Below are 18,887 nucleotides of genomic sequence, written 5' to 3' on the forward strand. Positions count from 1 at the left end.
ATTGTAGATTGGTAGATCAGAACGCTGTCCTGAGAAAATCAGCAGGAAAAACAGCTGTTTATATAGTGGATTTACTAATCCAAACATGGTTAAAAGTATAACGTTAATGTCTTATGCAACATAGCTATTTAAGAAACCGGTGCTGAATTTCATGTATGCATCTATTCACTGTGGCTGTAAATTTAGTTGCAGCTAAAGACGATCTCAAACACAGCACCAGCCTGAAGCAGTCACCTCCTAGCGGCTGAGTCCCTGCAGTTGATGTGCTGCCTACCCTCAACGAACTAGTCTTACTTATACTTATACGTATACTTCTATTACAGTACAGATGTGTGAGGCAACAACAGCTAGTTACTTGTTGCTTTTCAGGTTTAATGTAAAATGTGATGCCCTGTTATGAACATAAAGTACTTAAATTAACCCATTTAGGTCTAAAACGCCTGGAAAAAATGCTTGCAAAACCTTTGGCCGATTTTAAAATAAGCCCCTAAAACCTGAAGTTTTTTTAGTAATTGTATGTCTTTTTTAGGTAATTCTGTGTCTTTTTTGATAATTTTGTGTCTTTTTTTTGGTAATTTTGTGTCTTTTTTTGGTAATTCTGTGTCTTTTTTAATAATTTTGTGTCTTTTTAAATAATTTGTGTCTTTTTTTTTGGTAATTCTGTGTCTTTTTTAATAATTTTGTTTCTTTTTAAATAATTTGTGTCTTTTTTTTTGGTAATTTTGTGTCCTTTTTGGTCATTTTGTGTCTTTTTGTGGTGATGATTTCAAAGTTCTGGAAAAGTCTCATGTTGCATTGCGACACTCCCACATGTACTCTGATGCATTTCATTGGCCAAGAGACTGAAAATAGGTGGGAAAAAAAACTGCAAATACTACAAAACGACATATCCGCTTTCCAAGCCTACCTCAACCAGCTGAAACAGAAAATGCTGCCTCCACATTAAAGCATCAATAACAAGTTTTTCCACCCCCGATCCATAGCCGGGTAATTGAATATTGAGTCTCGCATGATGCCAAGTTCTGATCCAATACTTCTTTTCTCCCCAGTAACACATTAAAGTTATTGAAATCAAACCAATTTATGTACTTGATCGCTGGCAATTTTTACCATTTCAATCTTTGTTTACAAAATAATAAACCCTGTCTTTGGCCTTGTCACTATCTCAAGGGAGTATCTCTCCTCTTCTGTCTCGTGTCATCCAGTGTTTGTTGCTTTACCTGAGAAAATTGTATTCCATTGCAGGTTTATTTTGTCATCCGTACATCTTTGGCACATATTACAAATATGCTTTTTGCTCTCTGGGCTGTCCATCTGTCTGTTTCTCCTCTGAGCCCGAGCAGGCACCATGGTAAAACACCATGCACTATAGATGACAGCTAACACAACAGACACTGAGCTGAAATTAAACAAGTGCATATCCATTAGGTTAATAACAGATAATAACCTCCCTGTGGTAGCGTGCATTCTCTCCAGGTCTTCCTTACTTATTGTAAGTCACTTTTGGACAAGCGTCAGCCAAATGACATGTAATGTCTTCCAGCTTCTTCCCAAGACATGCAGCTTAGGTGTAATGACTCTAAATTCGATTCGATTCCTATGGTCTGTGTCTAGTACCATCAGGTTGAATGCACTTATTGTAAGTCGCTTTGGACAAAAGCGTCTGCTAAATGACATGTAATGTAAAAAAATGTAAAAATTCCCCGTAGGAGTGAATGAGAGCGTGAATGGTGTCTGTCTAATGTGTCAGCCCTGTGATAGTCTAGCCACCTGTCCAGGGTGTTCCCCGCCCTCGCCCAACCTGTGGCCCGAGTTCAGATAAGTGGTTAAGGATGATGGATGTAACAGTCTCACACTGCCTTTTGCTGCACTTATTGCATGTGCATTAAAGTTTTTTGGACAAAAACACCTTTTAACAGCTTAGAGAGAGGATGAATTGGCTAAAGCCAGCTAAAAATGGTGACAAATTGTCTTTGAGATCAGATCGGGACATCCCTAGTAATAACATTCCAATAACAAAGAGGTTAGCAATCGGGCTTGTAACTGGAGAGTCGCCAGTTCGAATCCCGGTACTGACAGGTCTAGGACTGAAGTGCCCTTGAGCAAGGCACCTAACCCCCCTGCACAGCTCCCCAGGCGCAGTAATGTTCTTCTTCTTCTTCTTCTTCTTAATGATGTGCTATCTGTGCCCATTCTCCTGGGAAATTGGTCATGCTGCAAGTCAGGGTTGTTCACAAAGCCAAGGTAAAGTGGTAAAGTGGCCAGCTGTTTACTTTGGAGCTTTATGTTGACTTGTGTTTTTAATTTCATTAATTATTAATGAAGGGGGGCGGGGTGCCCATTTTCACTTTATAACACCACAACAACAACAACCCCATAAAATGTGCGCGCACGTCCATGCTGCAAGTACTTTTTTGGCCCCTTGTGATTTATCTTCTCACCGACGTCTAACTATTGTGTGTTGAAGTCTATGCCCTGGAGTTTGTGAGCAGTCAGGCTGGGGACAGTAATTAAGTCCTGAAACGGGTGAGCCAAAATAGCGCCTGCACCCTGCTCGGAAAAACTTTGCCACCCAGAGACACGTCCAGGGTCCGACCGGTGGATAATTATTGACCAGACAACACGTCTGCAGCCTTCCTGCGGTGCAAACTCCTCTTCAGCACGGACATGGAGCAGACATGAGCTCCCGTTTGGACCTCCTCGGTGCCGGGAGTCGTGTTTATTTGGAGTGAGACGGACTGTGGCGACAGACAGACAGCTGTTAGTGGGACACGATGTTGTTCTGGCAGCCCTACACCGAAAACTTCCGAGCCCCCGTGCAGAGACACGCCGGAAGCAGCTACACACGGTACGGAGCTAAAAGACAAATGTTTGTTTAGTTTAGTTTAGTTTATGGCCTCTGAGCTATATGTTAATGAATAACTGGTATTGCTTCCTTTCACTGCAGCCCTGTGACTGTGTGTGTGTGTGTGTAGCCTCCATGACATGTGGCTCTGTGTGGAACAGAAGGTTTATATATCAGGGTTCCCACAACTGTTCCAAAGTCAAATTCAAGCACTTTTCAAGGTTTTCCACAACCTTAAAGCTGCGGTAAAGCATATACAGCACATACATTATAGGTCTTTATAAAGTAAATTGGTTATTTCAGGTCTTCATCACATTAAATGACACATTATTGTGATATAAACACATGTTTTCATTGCAGCATTTTGCAGAAGGGTGACAAGTTACAAAGTGTCATATTTCAAAAATGTGTCACCTCTTTATAAGTAGACTTAGGATCCTTTTATATGACCTTAATGTAAATAATAATAATAATCATAATCATAATAATAATAATAATAACTTTTTTGAAGAAGAGATTAAAAGGTGTTTACCTGAGATCACCAGGCAGTTTTAAGCACAACTTTTCTAATCTTGAAAACACCTCATTGATTACATGACATGATTACATACATATGTGATCACTTATTTTATTTACCTTTTACTCCCTTTTTCTTTCACTACTATGTTATACTGTGTGTGTGACTCCAGTGTCTGTTACATAATCATTATCATTGTATAAATAAAATGCAATAAAAAGGAAGAAAACTAAGCGTTTTCAAGGATTTCCAGCTCCAGTGGAAGCATTTGGTCTTTCCACAGTTTTACTTTCAAAGCGTTGGTCTGTGTCACAGTAATGATTGTAGGTGAATTACTATTATTATTATTATTATTATTATACTTTATGGAGGCAGAGCGCAAGTACAGTTGGACACAATGACGGCAGCTCGGAGGCCTCTGATTGGCTCACAGCCCTGCGCTGGGCACAGTCTGCGGCCTCTGATTGGCTGATGGCCGCGCTGGCATCCTTCCTGAGGCTGGCGGTGGCAGCCCTGCAGGCTCACAGACCGACAGTCTGTATGCTGAGGGAGCCATGTTGATGCCTGGTTTTGTGTCAACCGCTGCACTTTGGATGGTTAGAGGACTGCGCTTCGAGGACTGGGAGCCTTAGCGGTGATTTCAGCCCCGCGATGAGAAGAGGAGAGCGGGTTGTGATGGTCGAGGGAGCGCCAGAGGAGAGCTAGATCACCGGACATCACACGGTTGATTCAAAGCAAGTGAAGTTGATGCTAGTTAGCCTGATAGCTAGGTAGCAACAGCTGTGCGGACGCTGCGTGGGATGCGGCGAGTGGACTAAAACAAAAAACATCTTCTCTTGCTTGTTGCATTTTGTTGGGCTAACGTTAGCTAGACCGCTTCAAGACCTGGAGTGGTAACAACGGGGCTGCTGGATCCTTGCTAGCTTGCTTAAGTTGCCTTTGTGGAGCTAGCTAGCTGGTAGCTAACATTAGCATGCTGACAATCAGCTCGCATCTTCAGTCACGACTAACATTTGCTTGCTGAGTGGACCCTAACTTATCGTTACTTTCAGACAGTTGTGGAGCAACGTGCTGCGCGACAAAAGCCACACAAAACCCCCCGAGTGGAGATATGGCGATGCATCCAGTCTCTGAGGAAAGCTACCGATTCGCTTGCCCAGCTTGCCAAGGAGCGGCTAACGGGCTAGCAGCATAACTTTCCTCTTCACGGTGTCACTAAGAAGCTGCAGAGCCCACTTCCTCGCTAGCCGACCTCTCGTACCTGAAGCAAGCTGGCGGCCCTCCGAGTAGAAGCCGAGGACAAGGAGCTGGGGCCGATGGCCTGGGTGCTGAAGATGGACGACGCCACCATAGAGTCGGGGCTGGTGCACGACTTCGATGCCAGCCTGTCCGGCATCGGGCAGGAGCTGGGGGCTGGAGCCTACAGCATGAGGTTAGAGACAGAGTCAACAACCCCAGCCTCCTAACACACCACCGGGCCGATAGAGACATGCTCTCTGTCTGGAAGTGTTAACATTACATCCCCCATGCCTGTGTGTGTTATTCCCTTTGTACTGAGTGCGATGGCTTCTCTTTGTTTTGGGATTTGGAGTAGAGCAGCCATTGCAGGGTGCTACGATCAGGGACAAAGATTAATTTCTCTAAACACACACACAAAAGCAAAGGAAGGACGTGTGTTTTACTGTGAGGGACAAAGACATTGCATCAGGTCATGCTGTTGTCAAAAAAGAAACCTAAACTTTGTGTACATACCGAGATAACACATGGGGAAGTCAGCAGGAAAGGCCTTGTTGTTGCCCCTCATACTGGTTATCAGAACAGGTCTGTTGCTTTGTTTCTCAGGACCAGAGGATAACAAAAAAGGTTGTACATTATGTTTAAGGTGATTCGTCTGATTTTACTTTTTTTGGGAAAGCCCTAAAATAGTTAATTTAAGGTTTAAGTGGCAGAGATTTCAGCATTTCTTCCTCCTATGCAGTTTTAGCAGTACCTGGTCTTCCTTTATGGGAATAAAAGGGAGTATTTCTCTAAAAAACTTCCTACTACAGTCATCATGTAAGAGACAATACGTCTGTCTGACTGTTTATCAAGAGTTCACAGTATGCCTCACTTCAACAACTTTAGATTGCTTTAGCACTTAAGGTTGTTATGATACCAGAAAGTCAAACTTTGATTCCATACTAACATTAAAACAAAACAATATTCCATAGCTCTTACCACACCATGACAAAAAAAGAAAAAGTCCTAGGCATACAAAATGAGAGAATTTGTTGTTGTTCTTTTTTTGAGGGGGGATTAACAACCTGCAAGAGTGCAGACAGAAAAAGTCCCTGACAACACCATCACCCTGTCCAGCTTTGGGTTAAAAATTTGATTGTAGATCTGTTTATTTTTTCCCAGCTTCAGTACTTCTGAGACGATGGATGTATATCATTTTAAAAATGTTATTTTGAAAAAGTAACACGGTAACCCTATTTGGCTTTTCCTTACTTCTAAAAAAAATATGCCAAACTGCAAACTGGTTCTTGATCTCAAAGAATTGTGTAACGTAAGCGAAGTCTCCAGACTTGTATGTGGAAATGTTGAGTCAAAGAATAAGTAAACAAACTTAGAATTCAGACTAATCATTCAGTGCGAACTCTTGACACTTTGAAACAAGACCACAAGCGTTTGTATTGAATGCCTGGTCAGATTCTTGAACAAATCAATCTCAACACAGCTTTTAATCAAATCACACAATTGTCCTCAGCACCAGTCTGATTTTTAGATGTTCAAATATCAGCTTTTAAAACTTGTTTATATTCCCAGAGCTTTGATACTAAAAAAGAGTTTTATTTCCGTTTTAGTTTTGCAGCAGTATAGTGGTTTCATGGTTTCACTCATTATGTAAATTGATCGTTATCATACCATGTACATTTGCTTATTTACAGTATTATATTTATTTTCAAAAGGGCGACTCTTCACACACGCTCCCATTGATGAAAAAATGGTTTCAAGTTTCCCTGATGATAAAATGCTTGTTTGCACAATTTTCTGAGGCTGTTATCGTACCGTAAACATCTCACAGTTATAACCTTAATTGGAACCAAACTAATCTAAAGTTTTCACATGATACTCAGCTCTAGTAGCCACACTCAGTCTTTGTTACTGTGCCAATGTTGAATACACCCAGCCCTCTCATCTTCCATGTTAACTTTTAATTTAATGACTTGTGACCACGCCACCAGGTCCTGCTCAGTGGCCACTTACATGGCTCTAACGTTTCTCCCTAAATGTGTGACACTGATCAGTCAGCACTTTTTGTTGATAATGTGTCTGTGGAGGGTGGAGGTGTTTCCTGTATCTGTCTTCCTTAAATGGTTTAGTGAGGAATGTGTTGGCGTCAAAGGGGTATTGTTGTAAAACACCTGTTCAATTAGTAACTGGTATGTGTGCACTGAATTATGTAATAGGTTATGTTAGGTGACTGAAGACGCTCCCAGGACCTGCATGTCTCTTATCAGCTGCCTCCATGCCCATCTGCATTTAGCGTGCATTTATCTGAGTGTGACGTAGGCCTGTGCCAGTCCCTTATGAGGGTTAGCAAGTTCAATACTCGAGTGATGGGTTGCATGTAAGTGAATTAGTGAAAACGGAGAGCGTGTGTGGTGTCAGTGGCTGCAGGAGTAGTGCTATCTGTGGTGTCGGGGTGGGTTGCGGGGCATGTTTGGAGTCAGCAGCTGGTAGGAACAGAATGTCTCAGTGGAACTGTCTCCTCGGATTTCAGGAAGCAGATGTAGTTTTCCTGGGCAGCGGGGCTTAGCAGCGCTGTGGCACCCCGGCTGGCTCTGTCTGAGCACCCACTCTGCTGGGAAAAAAAAACAAGCAGCAAGTGATTCAGAGACGGAAATGATATGAGACTGAATAAATCTAGCAGGCTGCTGCTTGGAAGACTTTGTTTGGAGGAAGGTGGTGCTGCAGGAATGTCTTGAAATTGTCAAGTTGTTTTCTTCTTTAAAGTTTGGCTCAGGTTTAGAGCGGCATCACGACTTGCCCCAAAGTTTTCCAGGTAATGAGATGCCACGATCTGCATTTCTTTGCGTGGATCTTTTTCTGCACAGCCAGAGATCAACACACACACACACACACGCGCCCGTTCACTGTGCACCCGTTGACACTTTTGCGGCACTTGTCAGGGTGAGCTGAGGACGGGGTGGTTTTCTGGAGTGGCTGCCAAGTGTGAGAGATAGTGTGTGTCAGCAGCTCAGGCTATCTCTGGCTGTTTTTGTTCATTTATCCTGCAGCGGCCTCATACATACATAATGACTGAGCCATTTGATCGATGGAGAATCTTCGTCACTTCTTCTAAAAATAAGCCAATCCATTTAATAATTCCACACTATGAGGAGGTAAAGTATTGTCTGGCCAAAAATGGAGAGCGTGCAACAGTTTAAGCGGTACAAAGCGATTTTAATCAAGCCAGGCTTTGTTTAAAGGGAGGTCACAGGGATTATGTAGCTGTCAGGATGCTATTGAAGATTCAATAAAAGCTTAGAACTTTTAATTAGTGTTAAGCCAGTTGAAGAATATTGAGAAGCCAAAGACACACCAATTAAGCACTTCATGGGAAACCTTCAAGTTGTTCTTTCGTGATGCTTTTCTGTCTTCTTGTGTGTGTTTTTTCAGCATCACATCAGTGCTGACTTTCTGTTTGTGCTTTTCTCTCCTTCAGTGATGTGCTGGCTCTGCCAATCTTTAAGCAGGAGGACTCCGGCCTTCCTCCTGAACACGAGACCAAAAATCCCCCATTCCAGTATGTGCTGTGCGCTGCCACCTCACCAGCTGTCAAGCTGAACGACGAGACCCTCACATACCTGAACCAAGGTGAGACACAATATATGCACTCCACAGAAAGTTTTCGCTCCACTTCAGCTCATTTCGCTGTTAAATATGATAGTAATTTATATATTTTTCTACTTGGAGAACTAAAAAACCCAAAGACTTTGATACCTGATGTGATTCAGAGTCCACTCTCGAGGCTCTTGGGTGCCACATCCATCATTTAACATCAATAAATAATTACCACATTAATTTATTGCACATAAGTGTAATTGCTGTAAAATGAGACTGTTGTTGATGTGAATGGCAGCCTCTTTTCAGACCTCTATTCAACACTTTTTTTAACCCACTGAATCCCAAGCAGGGTGCTTGTTTGCGCACTTTGGCCTTTTTTTTCACAACAATAAAAAAGGTCTGCACTTCTATGGAAACTGCACAAACATGGCTAGAAGTAGGAAGCACTGAAAAATGTCTTTTGGACACTTATAACACAGTTATAATGCCATAAATCATTAAAAAATGTTTTAATTTATTTAATGTATTGTTGCAAAAGAGTTCCCAAAAGTATGACCGAAAAATGGGGCTCCACATGCTATAAATATTGAACTGTTTACTGCTGAACTGTTGTTGTTTTTTTTACAACCACAACATGCAGCCTCTCGTGTCCTCTCTGCTCTTTGTACAGTTCAGTTCAAGATTTAAAGACTGTTGGTCTCGGCCAAGTCATTCAGGGCTTTCTAGTTGTGTGTAGGAGCGCATAATTTATTGTTTTTAAACTTGATCTGGTTAGTGCAAACCGTGGATTTTGGGCTGCATTTTAAATGAGACGTATAGAATAAAACATGTTGATGAAATATCACCATTTCAGATTAGAATTTTTCCTCACGTAAGCATTCCTCACACAGTTTCTTGCTATGATGAATGCAATTTTTTATACATGCCATGCCTGAAATTCAGAGGGTTAATGGTACGTACAGGGAGTCACCTAAATGGAGGAACTAGCAACATCCTCATTTTAACAAGAAGCAGTAACGTTTGTATGTATGTAACGTATTGCATTCATTAAAAAAAAAAGATATTTTTATTGGAAAAACAATACAATACAATGCTTCCAATCACAGAAATACGATTTACCTTTTTTTTATAACATGTATGTATTTGTACACAGTTACATATGCACACATAAAAACAAAACACAAACACTGATAAGAATGTAGAAGAAAATAGTTCATTTAAATTACAGAGTACCATGCAATAAACAACCCCCCCCCACAGCTCTTCATGACCAACACACATAACTGGTTATTCATGCAATATCAAAGCTACAGCAATAACAGACACATTCAGATTGGTAGTACCTCTAAATTAGTGAAATAGGAAATAAAGTGCTGCCTCTTGTGGAAAAATTTGACTGTACATCCTCTCAATGTGTATTTAAGTTTCTCAAGTTTTAATAAAAGCATGTGCTCTGTGAGCCTGCGATTGCATTTATAATGATGATTAAGACTTGAGGCACTCAAACCTGTCTATAATGAGCACAGAAAACAAACACAAAATGGATCTCCTCTAAATTAAACAACTGACAAAACACTATCCTCTTTGATGAGACCGTGAAAGGTCAGGGAACAGTTGAATTTACGTCACTGTTTTGTTTTTAGTAGCTCTCATGTTTCACACCGTCGTGTTTTTTTTCTGTCTTCTGATGTTGTGATCTCTCTCTCTCTCTCTCTCTCTCTCTCTCTCTCTCTCTCTCTCTCTCTCTCTATCTATCTCTCTATCTATCTCTCTATCTATCTCTCTCTCCCCCTCTCTCAGGCCAGTCTTACGAGGTGCGTATGTTGGACAACAGGAAGCCGGACGAGTTACCAGAGCTCACCAACAAGATGGTGAAGGTGAGAGTGTTCTCACAGCTGGAGGAAAAACTTCTCCTTCTTGCGTCAGACTCGCTTCATACCTAACGTGTGTTTGTGTGTGTGTGTAGAGCACAGTGCGCGTGGTGTTTCATGACCGCCGGCTGCAGTACACAGAGCACCAGCAGCTGGAGGGCTGGAAGTGGAATCGTCCCGGCGACCGTCTCCTTGACATCGGTAATGAAGCCTGGCGAGAAATGTTTACTTAAAACGTCCCATGTGTGTGATTTGGAGTTCAAATATCTCTCTCTCTCTCTCTGTGTGTGTGTGTGTGTGTGTGTGTGTGTGTGTGTGTGTGTGTGTGTGTGTGTGTGTGTGTGTGTGTGTGTGTGTGTGTGTGTGTGTGTGTGTGTGTGTGTGTGTTGTGTGTGTGTGTGTGTTGTGTGTGTGTGTCAGATATCCCCATGTCAGTGGGCATTGTGGAGCCGAAGACTCACCCCTCCCAGCTTAACGCTGCTGAGTTCCTGTGGGACATGAACAAAAGAACTTCTGTTTTCGTGCAGGTAACAAACACACACCCAGACAAACCACACAGACGCGCGCGCACCAGCTCTGTTATGTGCCATCTGTTGGGTGTGCCACTGAATTTCCACATCAAACACATACTTTCGTCACACTCGTACTCTTGCCTCCTTGCTGTCTGCAGGTGCACTGCATCAGCACAGAGTTCACTCCCAGGAAACACGGTGGAGAGAAGGGTGTCCCCTTCCGGATTCAGATCGACACGTTCGCCCAGGGAGACAGTGGAGAGTACGCAGAGCACCTCCACTCTGCCTCCTGCCAAATCAAAGTCTTTAAGGTACACACACACAAGCTTACATGGGAGGGATTTCTTGCCCGATAGACAGTATAAAAAGAAGTTAACATCACAAGGCTTTTATTCAAACGCTGCTTTATTTTCTATTTGACTCTATATGGAACCATAAATGAACATTATGTTGTAGTGAGGAAGACTTGAAACCTACGATTGAGGCCATAAACTTATTTGGAAAATGTTTAGAGGCAATACAGGTGCATCTCAATAGATTAGAATATCATGGAAAATATACTCAAGTATTGAGTGCATATAGATGGAATACTTTTCAGAGGCCAACATTTCCATATTAAACATACTTTACTAATATTTAAAAAAATTTGAGACACTGAATTTTAGGTTTTCATTAAATGTAAGCCATAATCATTATAATTAGAAGAAATTAAATAAATTAAGACATGAAGTATTTCATTCTGTGTGTAATGGATCTATATCATGTGTTATTTCCACTTTTTGAATTGCATTTCTGACATAAATAAACTTTTCTATGATTTTGTAATTTATTGAGATGCACCTGTAAATCAAGTGAGAAAAGGCTAATTTTTTCATAGACTTATTTTTGCAGCCATTGGAGCCGCCCCCTGCTGGCCGTTATAAGAACATTATATTATCCAGTCTGTGGTTGACAACAAATTACATTTATCTGTTTTCCTCTTTAGCCAAAGGGGGCGGACCGTAAGCAAAAGACGGACAGGGAGAAGATGGAGAAACGCACACCTCAAGAGAAGGAAAAGTACCAGCCTTCTTATGATACCACTATCCTGTCAGAGGTCAGTATGCAGCTGTTGGCATCAGGGCTTAAAGAAATGTGGCTTTAACACAAACTAGGCTAAAGTACTCATAAGCACCCAGTTTCAGTTCTTATTTGTGGGGTTATCCATGTTAAAATGTCTGCACCTAGGTCATTGAAATGTATTTCTGCAAAGCTATGAGGGTAAATTTAGAGTAAAGGGCCATACAGATGCTCTACATCACTGCCAGCCATTTTCTCATACAAACTTTTTTTCTTATCAGGACAGTCACTAACAAATATTTCCTCAAAGCTTGGGATGACTTCTACAAATTGTTTGTTTTGTCTTTCAAGAACTCAAATATATTCAGTGTACAATGATCTAAAACAGAGAAAAGAAGTAAATCCCCAGATATATATTTATATTTAAAAAACAAATGGAACTTGAGATTTTTGGCATTTCTGCTGGATAACTTGCACTAAATAATGATTATCTATTATCACGATTTTTGCCAATTAATTTTGTGCCAACCAACTATTGGATTAATCTATTGAAGGGGAAAAAAACCTACTGAACAGCAGGCATTTTAATTCAAAGAGCTGCCAAATCACATCCCTTTTATTCCTTTGCCATTCTTTCTTATTCTTTTCTGCCTTTATTTTTTCCCCAACATATACTGCAGCTCCTGAATTAAAATGCTGTTGCTGATAGGAACATCAATAAACCAGCACAGCGATCTGCTCTTGAACTGCAGAGCATCAAAATGTGTTAATAGTCAGAGTGACAGGTGTGATGGATTACCTGTCTCCAGCAGGTTGGAAGTCACCTCACTTATAATTAATTCTGTAGTAAAATAAACTGAAACAAATGGCTTCTTGGAAGAAAATATAGGCTCTGGTCTGCTTTGGAAAGTGGTTGCCAGTGATGTGAAGATGCATTTGAGGGTTTCTCCAAGTACTTTATATGTCTAGCTGAGGTGGTGAGCCACCTGGATCCTGACAAATCTCGTCTCATGATCCAGTTTAATTTGTAGAGGAAAGTCTAAACAAGAGGCACACTCTGCTCTTTTTCCCCCAGAATGTTTTATTTCATGAAACCACTTTATCAATGTAGGGAGATTTCAGTATTTTTTAACCAGCACCCTATTTTCCAACGTGTTGTCTAAGGCTACGTTCAGACTGCAGGCAACAGTGTCCCAAGTCCGATTTTATTTGCTCATATGTGACGTCGATTTGCATGAACACCAAAAAGCACATAGAATCCGATATTTTCAAAACAGACCTCGGCCACTTTCATATGTGGACCTAAATGTTCCAATGGGACCTCAGTCTGAACAGTCATGTTATATTTCATGAGTGTGGACTCTGCATCCACACACACCTCCGTACAGACAGAGCAGCCTTTGCGCCACAAAAGCCATTTTTAAAACTGTTGCTCTCTTTCTCCTCATCCTTCTTCAAATCTTCTCCGGCTTCCTACATAAACATTGACTTCAGTAGCTGTGTATCAGTAGTCAATGAACTGAAACACGGCCGAGCATTCAGTTCTGCGGCCGTACGTGAATAAACCAATGAGCTGAGAATAAAGTTGGATAAAGCTACAGTTTGCAAACTGAAAGTTGCAATAACAATTATCAAACGCACAAAAATACAAGAGTATTAATTTGAGCAAAACTAGCTTACTGTATCAAACCTTGCTAACATGAATTACTAGGTTTAATTTTATCCAAAACTTATTTAAACACAAAACAAACTTAAATATGCAAGATTACTGTGAAAACTAACCTCATGCCTCTTCGGGGCTAAAACATAAAACATTGAACTCCTTGAGTGTCATTTTACATGATTTAATTTTTACGATTGACAGGAAGTCTATTTTTGTCCTTTCAAAATACAAAAACGTCTATTATCAAAACAGGCTTTTGCATAATACTGTTTATATATCTTTTATTTTTCCCATCTATGCATGTTTTTATACATACTGGAATATGTAAAAACAGTGATTAATCGATTAATTGATCGTTAACGTTCTAGATAATCGAGTTGGCAGGTTTCTTCCTCGTCGCTTCCATGTTTACATTCATACACAGCGTGCTGCATTGTTGTTCTGTGCATGTGGATCAGTTCAGGACCGTGAGCATTTTTACTCTGGTGTCTGATATGGTTGACATTTTAAAAAAAATAACCCAAACAAAAAATCTGATCTGAGCAAAAACAAAACATTGAGCGTTAAGACCTGCAGCGTGAACGTAGCCTAAGTGACTAATGGGTTTTCTGTGTCTCACAGGTTTCTCAGTTTACTGGGGGGGTAATTAGCATTAATTTAACATTTTCTGCACTCAGGCTGCCCTCAGGTTGTTGGTTGTGTCTGTGTGTTGGTCGCTGGCTGGCTAACCTCTGCTGTGTGTCTGTATGTAGACGAGGCTTGAACCCATCATAGAAGATGCGGGTGACCACGAGCTGAAAAAGTCCAGCAAGCGGACACTTCCCGCTGACTGTGGCGACTCCTTGGCCAAGAGAGGCAGTGTAAGCACCCTGCTCCCCTCTCCTCCACTCCTCCTCTCCTTCTCTCCATCCACAGTCTGCCCCTCTGTAGACACCTGGCTGTAGTCACTAGAGCCTCAGCTGCTGGGAAGGAGATGTTTTATGTCTTTGACATTAGGTGGGGTGGAGACAGTGCAGAGCTAGATTCCCAGTTCACCCATGACCTTTCCTCAACCTATATTCCTTTTCTTTTGGGGTATTTGGAGTTGACCTACAGTGTTAATCGACCCAGTAAATCTGATGAATTGTTTATCATGTATGTGTCTCCTCTCAGTGCTCCCCGTGGCCAGAGAACGCCTACGTCAGCCCCAACCAGGCAGCTACTCCCTCCTTCTCCTCCACTCCACTGTCCACCTACACAGCCTCCTCAGTACCGGACAGGTAACTGTGTGTGTGTGTGTGTGTGTGTGTGTGTGACCTTTAACTGAGGTGTGTGCAGGTCTCGCCTCTATTAATTGTCTTCTCTTGTGTTTCAGTGACTCGTCCTCACCCAATCACCAGGCAGACCCTGGTAGCCATGGAAACTCGGAGGTTAGTCTCCAATCTTCTCACCTGTATGAAATGGTGGATAAGGTACATAAAAAAATCTGTTCTCATGGGTGAATAAATGCATTGTTTTTGATGTTTTCAGAAAATCAATTTTTTTTCATCAAATTAAAAACTGTATTGTATGATTCCTCTGATGAACTGTATGTATTAATGTGAAAAATAAAGCTGAGACCCAGGTGTGGAAGTGTGTAACACTGTGTGCGCTTCTTGTCCTCAGCAGCAGCTGAGCCCCACTGCCTCCATACAGGACGCACAGAAGTGGCTGCTGAAAAATCGTTTCAGCTCCTACACACGGCTCTTCTCTCACTTCTCAGGTACACAGACGGTCACACACACTTGTATCTAGAGCCTGACAGATATATTGATTGACCAATATTATCAGCCTATCAAAGGCAGACCATTATCTGTGTATAAGCTGTCCAATATGTGCAGTTAAGAAAAAGTCTTTTGCACAATATATTATGCAGAAAATGTTGCTTAGCGTGATTTAGAAATGGTGTCGGCTATTTTTTTTATTATTTTATTTTTCAATAGTCAGCAATTGACAGACACTGAACAGTAATGATGTTTATTTAGCTTTTTATTTTATTCCTATCTATAATTTATTTTCTCAGTTATCATTTATAGAACTGGCTGACAATGTAATACATTGTTTGCATAATAATGTCTGACAATGTGAAATATTATTTAACAAAGTTTTATGTTTGAGAAAGTTGCTCTCTGGGTACATTTGCAGAGTGTTGAAAAATCGGTGCAAAATCCACAGAAAAAAGGTCTATTTTCATTCCACCATATCAGTTATCGATTAATTTTCCCCTCTCAAATCAATATCTCATCTGCCTCAAACTCCCATATTGGTCTGGCTCCACCTTTTTTTTCACACTAAAGTCTGTAAAGTTGTAAGAGCTGCAGTAGGAGTGACCGGACCTCTAACTTGTTGCTTAGGTTCTGATTTGTTGAAGCTAACCCGGGACGACCTGGTCCAGATTTGTGGTCCAGCAGATGGGATCAGACTCTTCAATGCACTTAAATCCAGGTGTGTTATAAAGTGAGGTTTTGTGTGGTTGTTTATATGAGCGATATGAAGGTGCCAGTATGTTCCAATGCATAAATTATCATGTTGTTTTTAGGTCAGTGCGTCCCAGGTTGACAGTGTACGTCTGTCAGGAGTCCCCTCGGGAGAGCCCCCTGCTGGAGAGACACGCCACCAATGAAAATGGAGAACACAGCATTTCCTCTAGTTTACACGGTAAACAAGCTCCGTGTTTGACAGCCCTGATATCAGTCCACGGAGTCGTGCAGTGTGTGTGAATATTAACATGGTTTCTGTGTTCTTGTGTGTGTGTTTGTGTGTGTAGTGTATCATGCTCTGTACCTAGAGGAGCTCACAGCTGCAGAACTGATCCGCAAGATGGCGTGTGTGTGCAGCCTTCCACTGGGAACGATCAACCAGGTGTACAGACAGGGTCCTACAGGCATACACATCCTGCTCAGTGACCAGGTACACACTGTCCTTCTCTATTAGCACTTTATTATTTGGAGTACCACACTCTGTGTTGGAGGGCTCTTTATTAAGAGGGATGTTATAATTAAAACCTGTGGGGTACACTCAAAGCCCTCCGCTACAAGCAGGAAAAACCATCATCATGGTCACTTACAGACACTTTGAATACTCGGCTTGTGAGATGCATTTCGTGTTGCTGTTATAAAAGCATTACACCTGCAAAACGGCGAGCATGTGTGCCTAATGCATGGTACTTTTTCTGTAATTAAAATTTTTATTGCCAGTAGGAAATTACACAGGCATCACCCACATTGTTCATACCCACATATATATATTACATACATACATGCATACATGCATACATGTATACATACATGTATACATATATATATATGTATACATGTATACATATATATATGTATACATGTATACATATATATATATATGTATACATGTATACATATATACATATATATATATGTGTGTGTGTGTGTATATATACACACACACACACACACTGGGGAAAAAAAAGATAAATTAATAGATGGTACTTTAAAAATATATGTCATGCATATATTACAATATGAAGGGTTAAAGATGAGGGATGAGAGCAATTTTTTAACTTTAAACGTTGATAACCTCACTAGATGGCACAAGAAGTACTGGTTACTTTAACATACTAATAAAATTACATTTTTATTTAATTATATATTATTTTTATTCTGTACATATTTAAATTATATATTAACATGGTTTGCACTGAAATTTCTCTTCTTTCTTTTCATGAAATATTCCCATTTTAATAAACAAGCATCCATTAGCTATGAATGTTAACAATCCGTTACTTCCCCAAAAAGCACATTTCCTTAATACTGTTTTCAAAATTTTTTATTGTTGAGTTTTATTTAGTGAGTTGTTCTCATGTTTTGTCGGATAAAGTGCAATATTTAAAGTGCCACACATTTCAGTGGCATATAAAATACAATTTGAAAATTGAAAAATAAAATATTTCAATTGGCTCTTTATAATATATAATAATTTTTTGGACAATGTTTAACCTTATAGATTAACACCTCTAATTAAGACCTTTACCCTTTTCATTTTAACTTCACTTGTGGATGTTGTCAAGCCCTCCCACGAATGACGGGAGCAGAAGTTAGACTTGTTCCGCACAGAGGAAAAAATAAAACGTGCGTCACTGTTTTGCGTGCTGTCAGACCAGGAACAACAACTCCACTGTCATTTATTTGCATATAATTTACATTCTCATGCTGTACTGCATCGCTTCTTCTTGGCTCTGCACTATCATCAGTAACAGAAAACCATTTTTTCTACATGTTTGAACAGCCACTGTCTATTTGTGTCTCCTCTAGATGGTTTACAACTTGCCTGACGAGAGCTGTTTTTTGATCAGCACTGTCAAAGGTGAGCTCATAATGCATCAGTAGCCTTTATTCACTTGCATTGTAATTTGGCCCGTAACAAGGCTCAGCAGATCCCTTATTTGACAAGGCTTTAATGTTCTTCTTTCACGACAACTGTCTTCCTCTCCAGACGAACTGGGCGAAGGACTCCATCTAATCCTGAAGTAGTGAGGAGGACAGATGGCATCACTAATACTCCACCCTCTGTTTTGGAGCAGAAGCCTCCCTCTGTCCCTCTCCGCCTGCCTCTACTCTTCCCTCAGACTTCCTCCCACTCTCTCTAAACGATCGCTCAACGGAAAGCAGTCCGACTGCGCTAAAGCCATGTAAATGTTAGAATCTGACATGGGTGTGTCCACTGTTTCATATTGAAAACACTATAAACGGAGCAGATTAGTTTAAAGAGGAGAGACTGGGGGGGATATGGGGCTAGGGGAAAGATAATGATGTATGTATTTTGATTTTATTATTTTATTTTGTTGTCTTTTATATGGTTTCTGCGGGATATAAGGGGGGTGGGCTCCAGGAGAGAGGGGAGAGTGACGTTCTGGCCGGCAGGAGAAGGAAAGAAAGCAGAGTTTCCTTATTGCTCGTTGCCCTTCTTACACAACGCGCACAACCAGCACTAGGCCAGTATTTGATAACCTGTACTGCTGAACAGCATGCGATCTCAACATACTAACCTGCTTTAACGAGAATCCCAAAATTTACTCTGCTTGTTTAACATTCTTGACAGGGTTGTCTTAATAAATAATCCATTTATTGATCAGCCGAGCTTGGTAACCCCTAAAATATCCAGGCTAAATTTGTGGAAGTGGCGTCATTTGTGGATGTTGACATCAACATTAAATTTTTTTTTTTGGACTGATTTCATTAACCCTTGTCACACAGAGTCATCCTTTGTGATTTCCAGCCATATCTCTCTGTCTGTCGACATGACGTCACACTCGGCTCAACTCTCTTTATGCACGTCCTGTTTGGCCTGCGCTTTTACTGTTTTTAGTTGATGCTTTATTTATGGATCAGCTGTTTCTATTGCTGTCATTGAATTTACTTGTTTCTGGTGCCATATTGGCTTTTTAGCTCGATCTTTCTCTCACTTTCACAAACACAGTGCACATGCACCTCGTCTTTGACTCCTCTGCTTTCTGTGCTGACTTTGAAACACTGGTTTAGAGGAGTGCGGTTTAAGCCGTCTGGGATTTTGGCCATAAATATGCAGAAAAAAGAGG

At 40.9% G+C, this 18,887-nt stretch overlaps 1 protein-coding gene across 6 annotated transcripts; it reads left to right on the plus strand.

Annotated features, from left to right (window-relative positions):
* Positions 1–2,630: 2,630 nt before the first annotated feature.
* Positions 2,631–18,532, plus strand: ubp1 (upstream binding protein 1). 6 transcript variants are annotated; one of them, XM_059349926.1, is made up of 16 exons: positions 2,631–2,848; positions 8,074–8,225; positions 9,996–10,072; positions 10,162–10,267; positions 10,487–10,593; positions 10,737–10,889; positions 11,564–11,674; positions 14,053–14,160; positions 14,453–14,559; positions 14,655–14,751; positions 14,945–15,041; positions 15,673–15,763; positions 15,858–15,976; positions 16,086–16,228; positions 17,605–17,656; positions 17,786–18,532. In XM_059349926.1, the coding sequence occupies exons 1-16, from the start codon at positions 2,775–2,777 to the stop codon at positions 17,821–17,823; spliced, it is 1,632 nt and encodes a 543-aa protein (XP_059205909.1). In that variant the 5' UTR covers positions 2,631–2,774; the 3' UTR covers positions 17,824–18,532. The 6 variants fall into 6 exon arrangements, with proteins under 6 accessions (XP_059205909.1, XP_059205906.1, XP_059205907.1 ...); XM_059349923.1 differs by lacking the exon at positions 2,631–2,848 and adding an exon at positions 3,920–4,794; XM_059349924.1 differs by lacking the exon at positions 2,631–2,848 and adding an exon at positions 3,920–4,794 and having other exon boundaries at positions 14,948–15,041.
* Positions 18,533–18,887: the final 355 nt, after the last annotated feature.

Source organism: Centropristis striata, chromosome 14 (genome assembly GCF_030273125.1).
Source record: "Centropristis striata isolate RG_2023a ecotype Rhode Island chromosome 14, C.striata_1.0, whole genome shotgun sequence".
Taxonomy (NCBI): Eukaryota; Metazoa; Chordata; class Actinopteri; order Perciformes; family Serranidae; genus Centropristis; species Centropristis striata.

Bases quoted from the DNA above. Each gene is read 5' to 3' on its own strand.
- ubp1 (XM_059349923.1), top strand. From the start codon at position 4,679: ATGGCCTGGGTGCTGAAGATGGACGACGCCACCATAGAGTCGGGGCTG. The intron at 8,226-9,995 runs GTGAGACACAAT...CCCCTCTCTCAG, and splicing joins CCTCACATACCTGAACCAAG to GCCAGTCTTACGAGGTGCGT. The intron at 16,229-17,604 runs GTACACACTGTC...TGTCTCCTCTAG, and splicing joins ACATCCTGCTCAGTGACCAG to ATGGTTTACAACTTGCCTGA.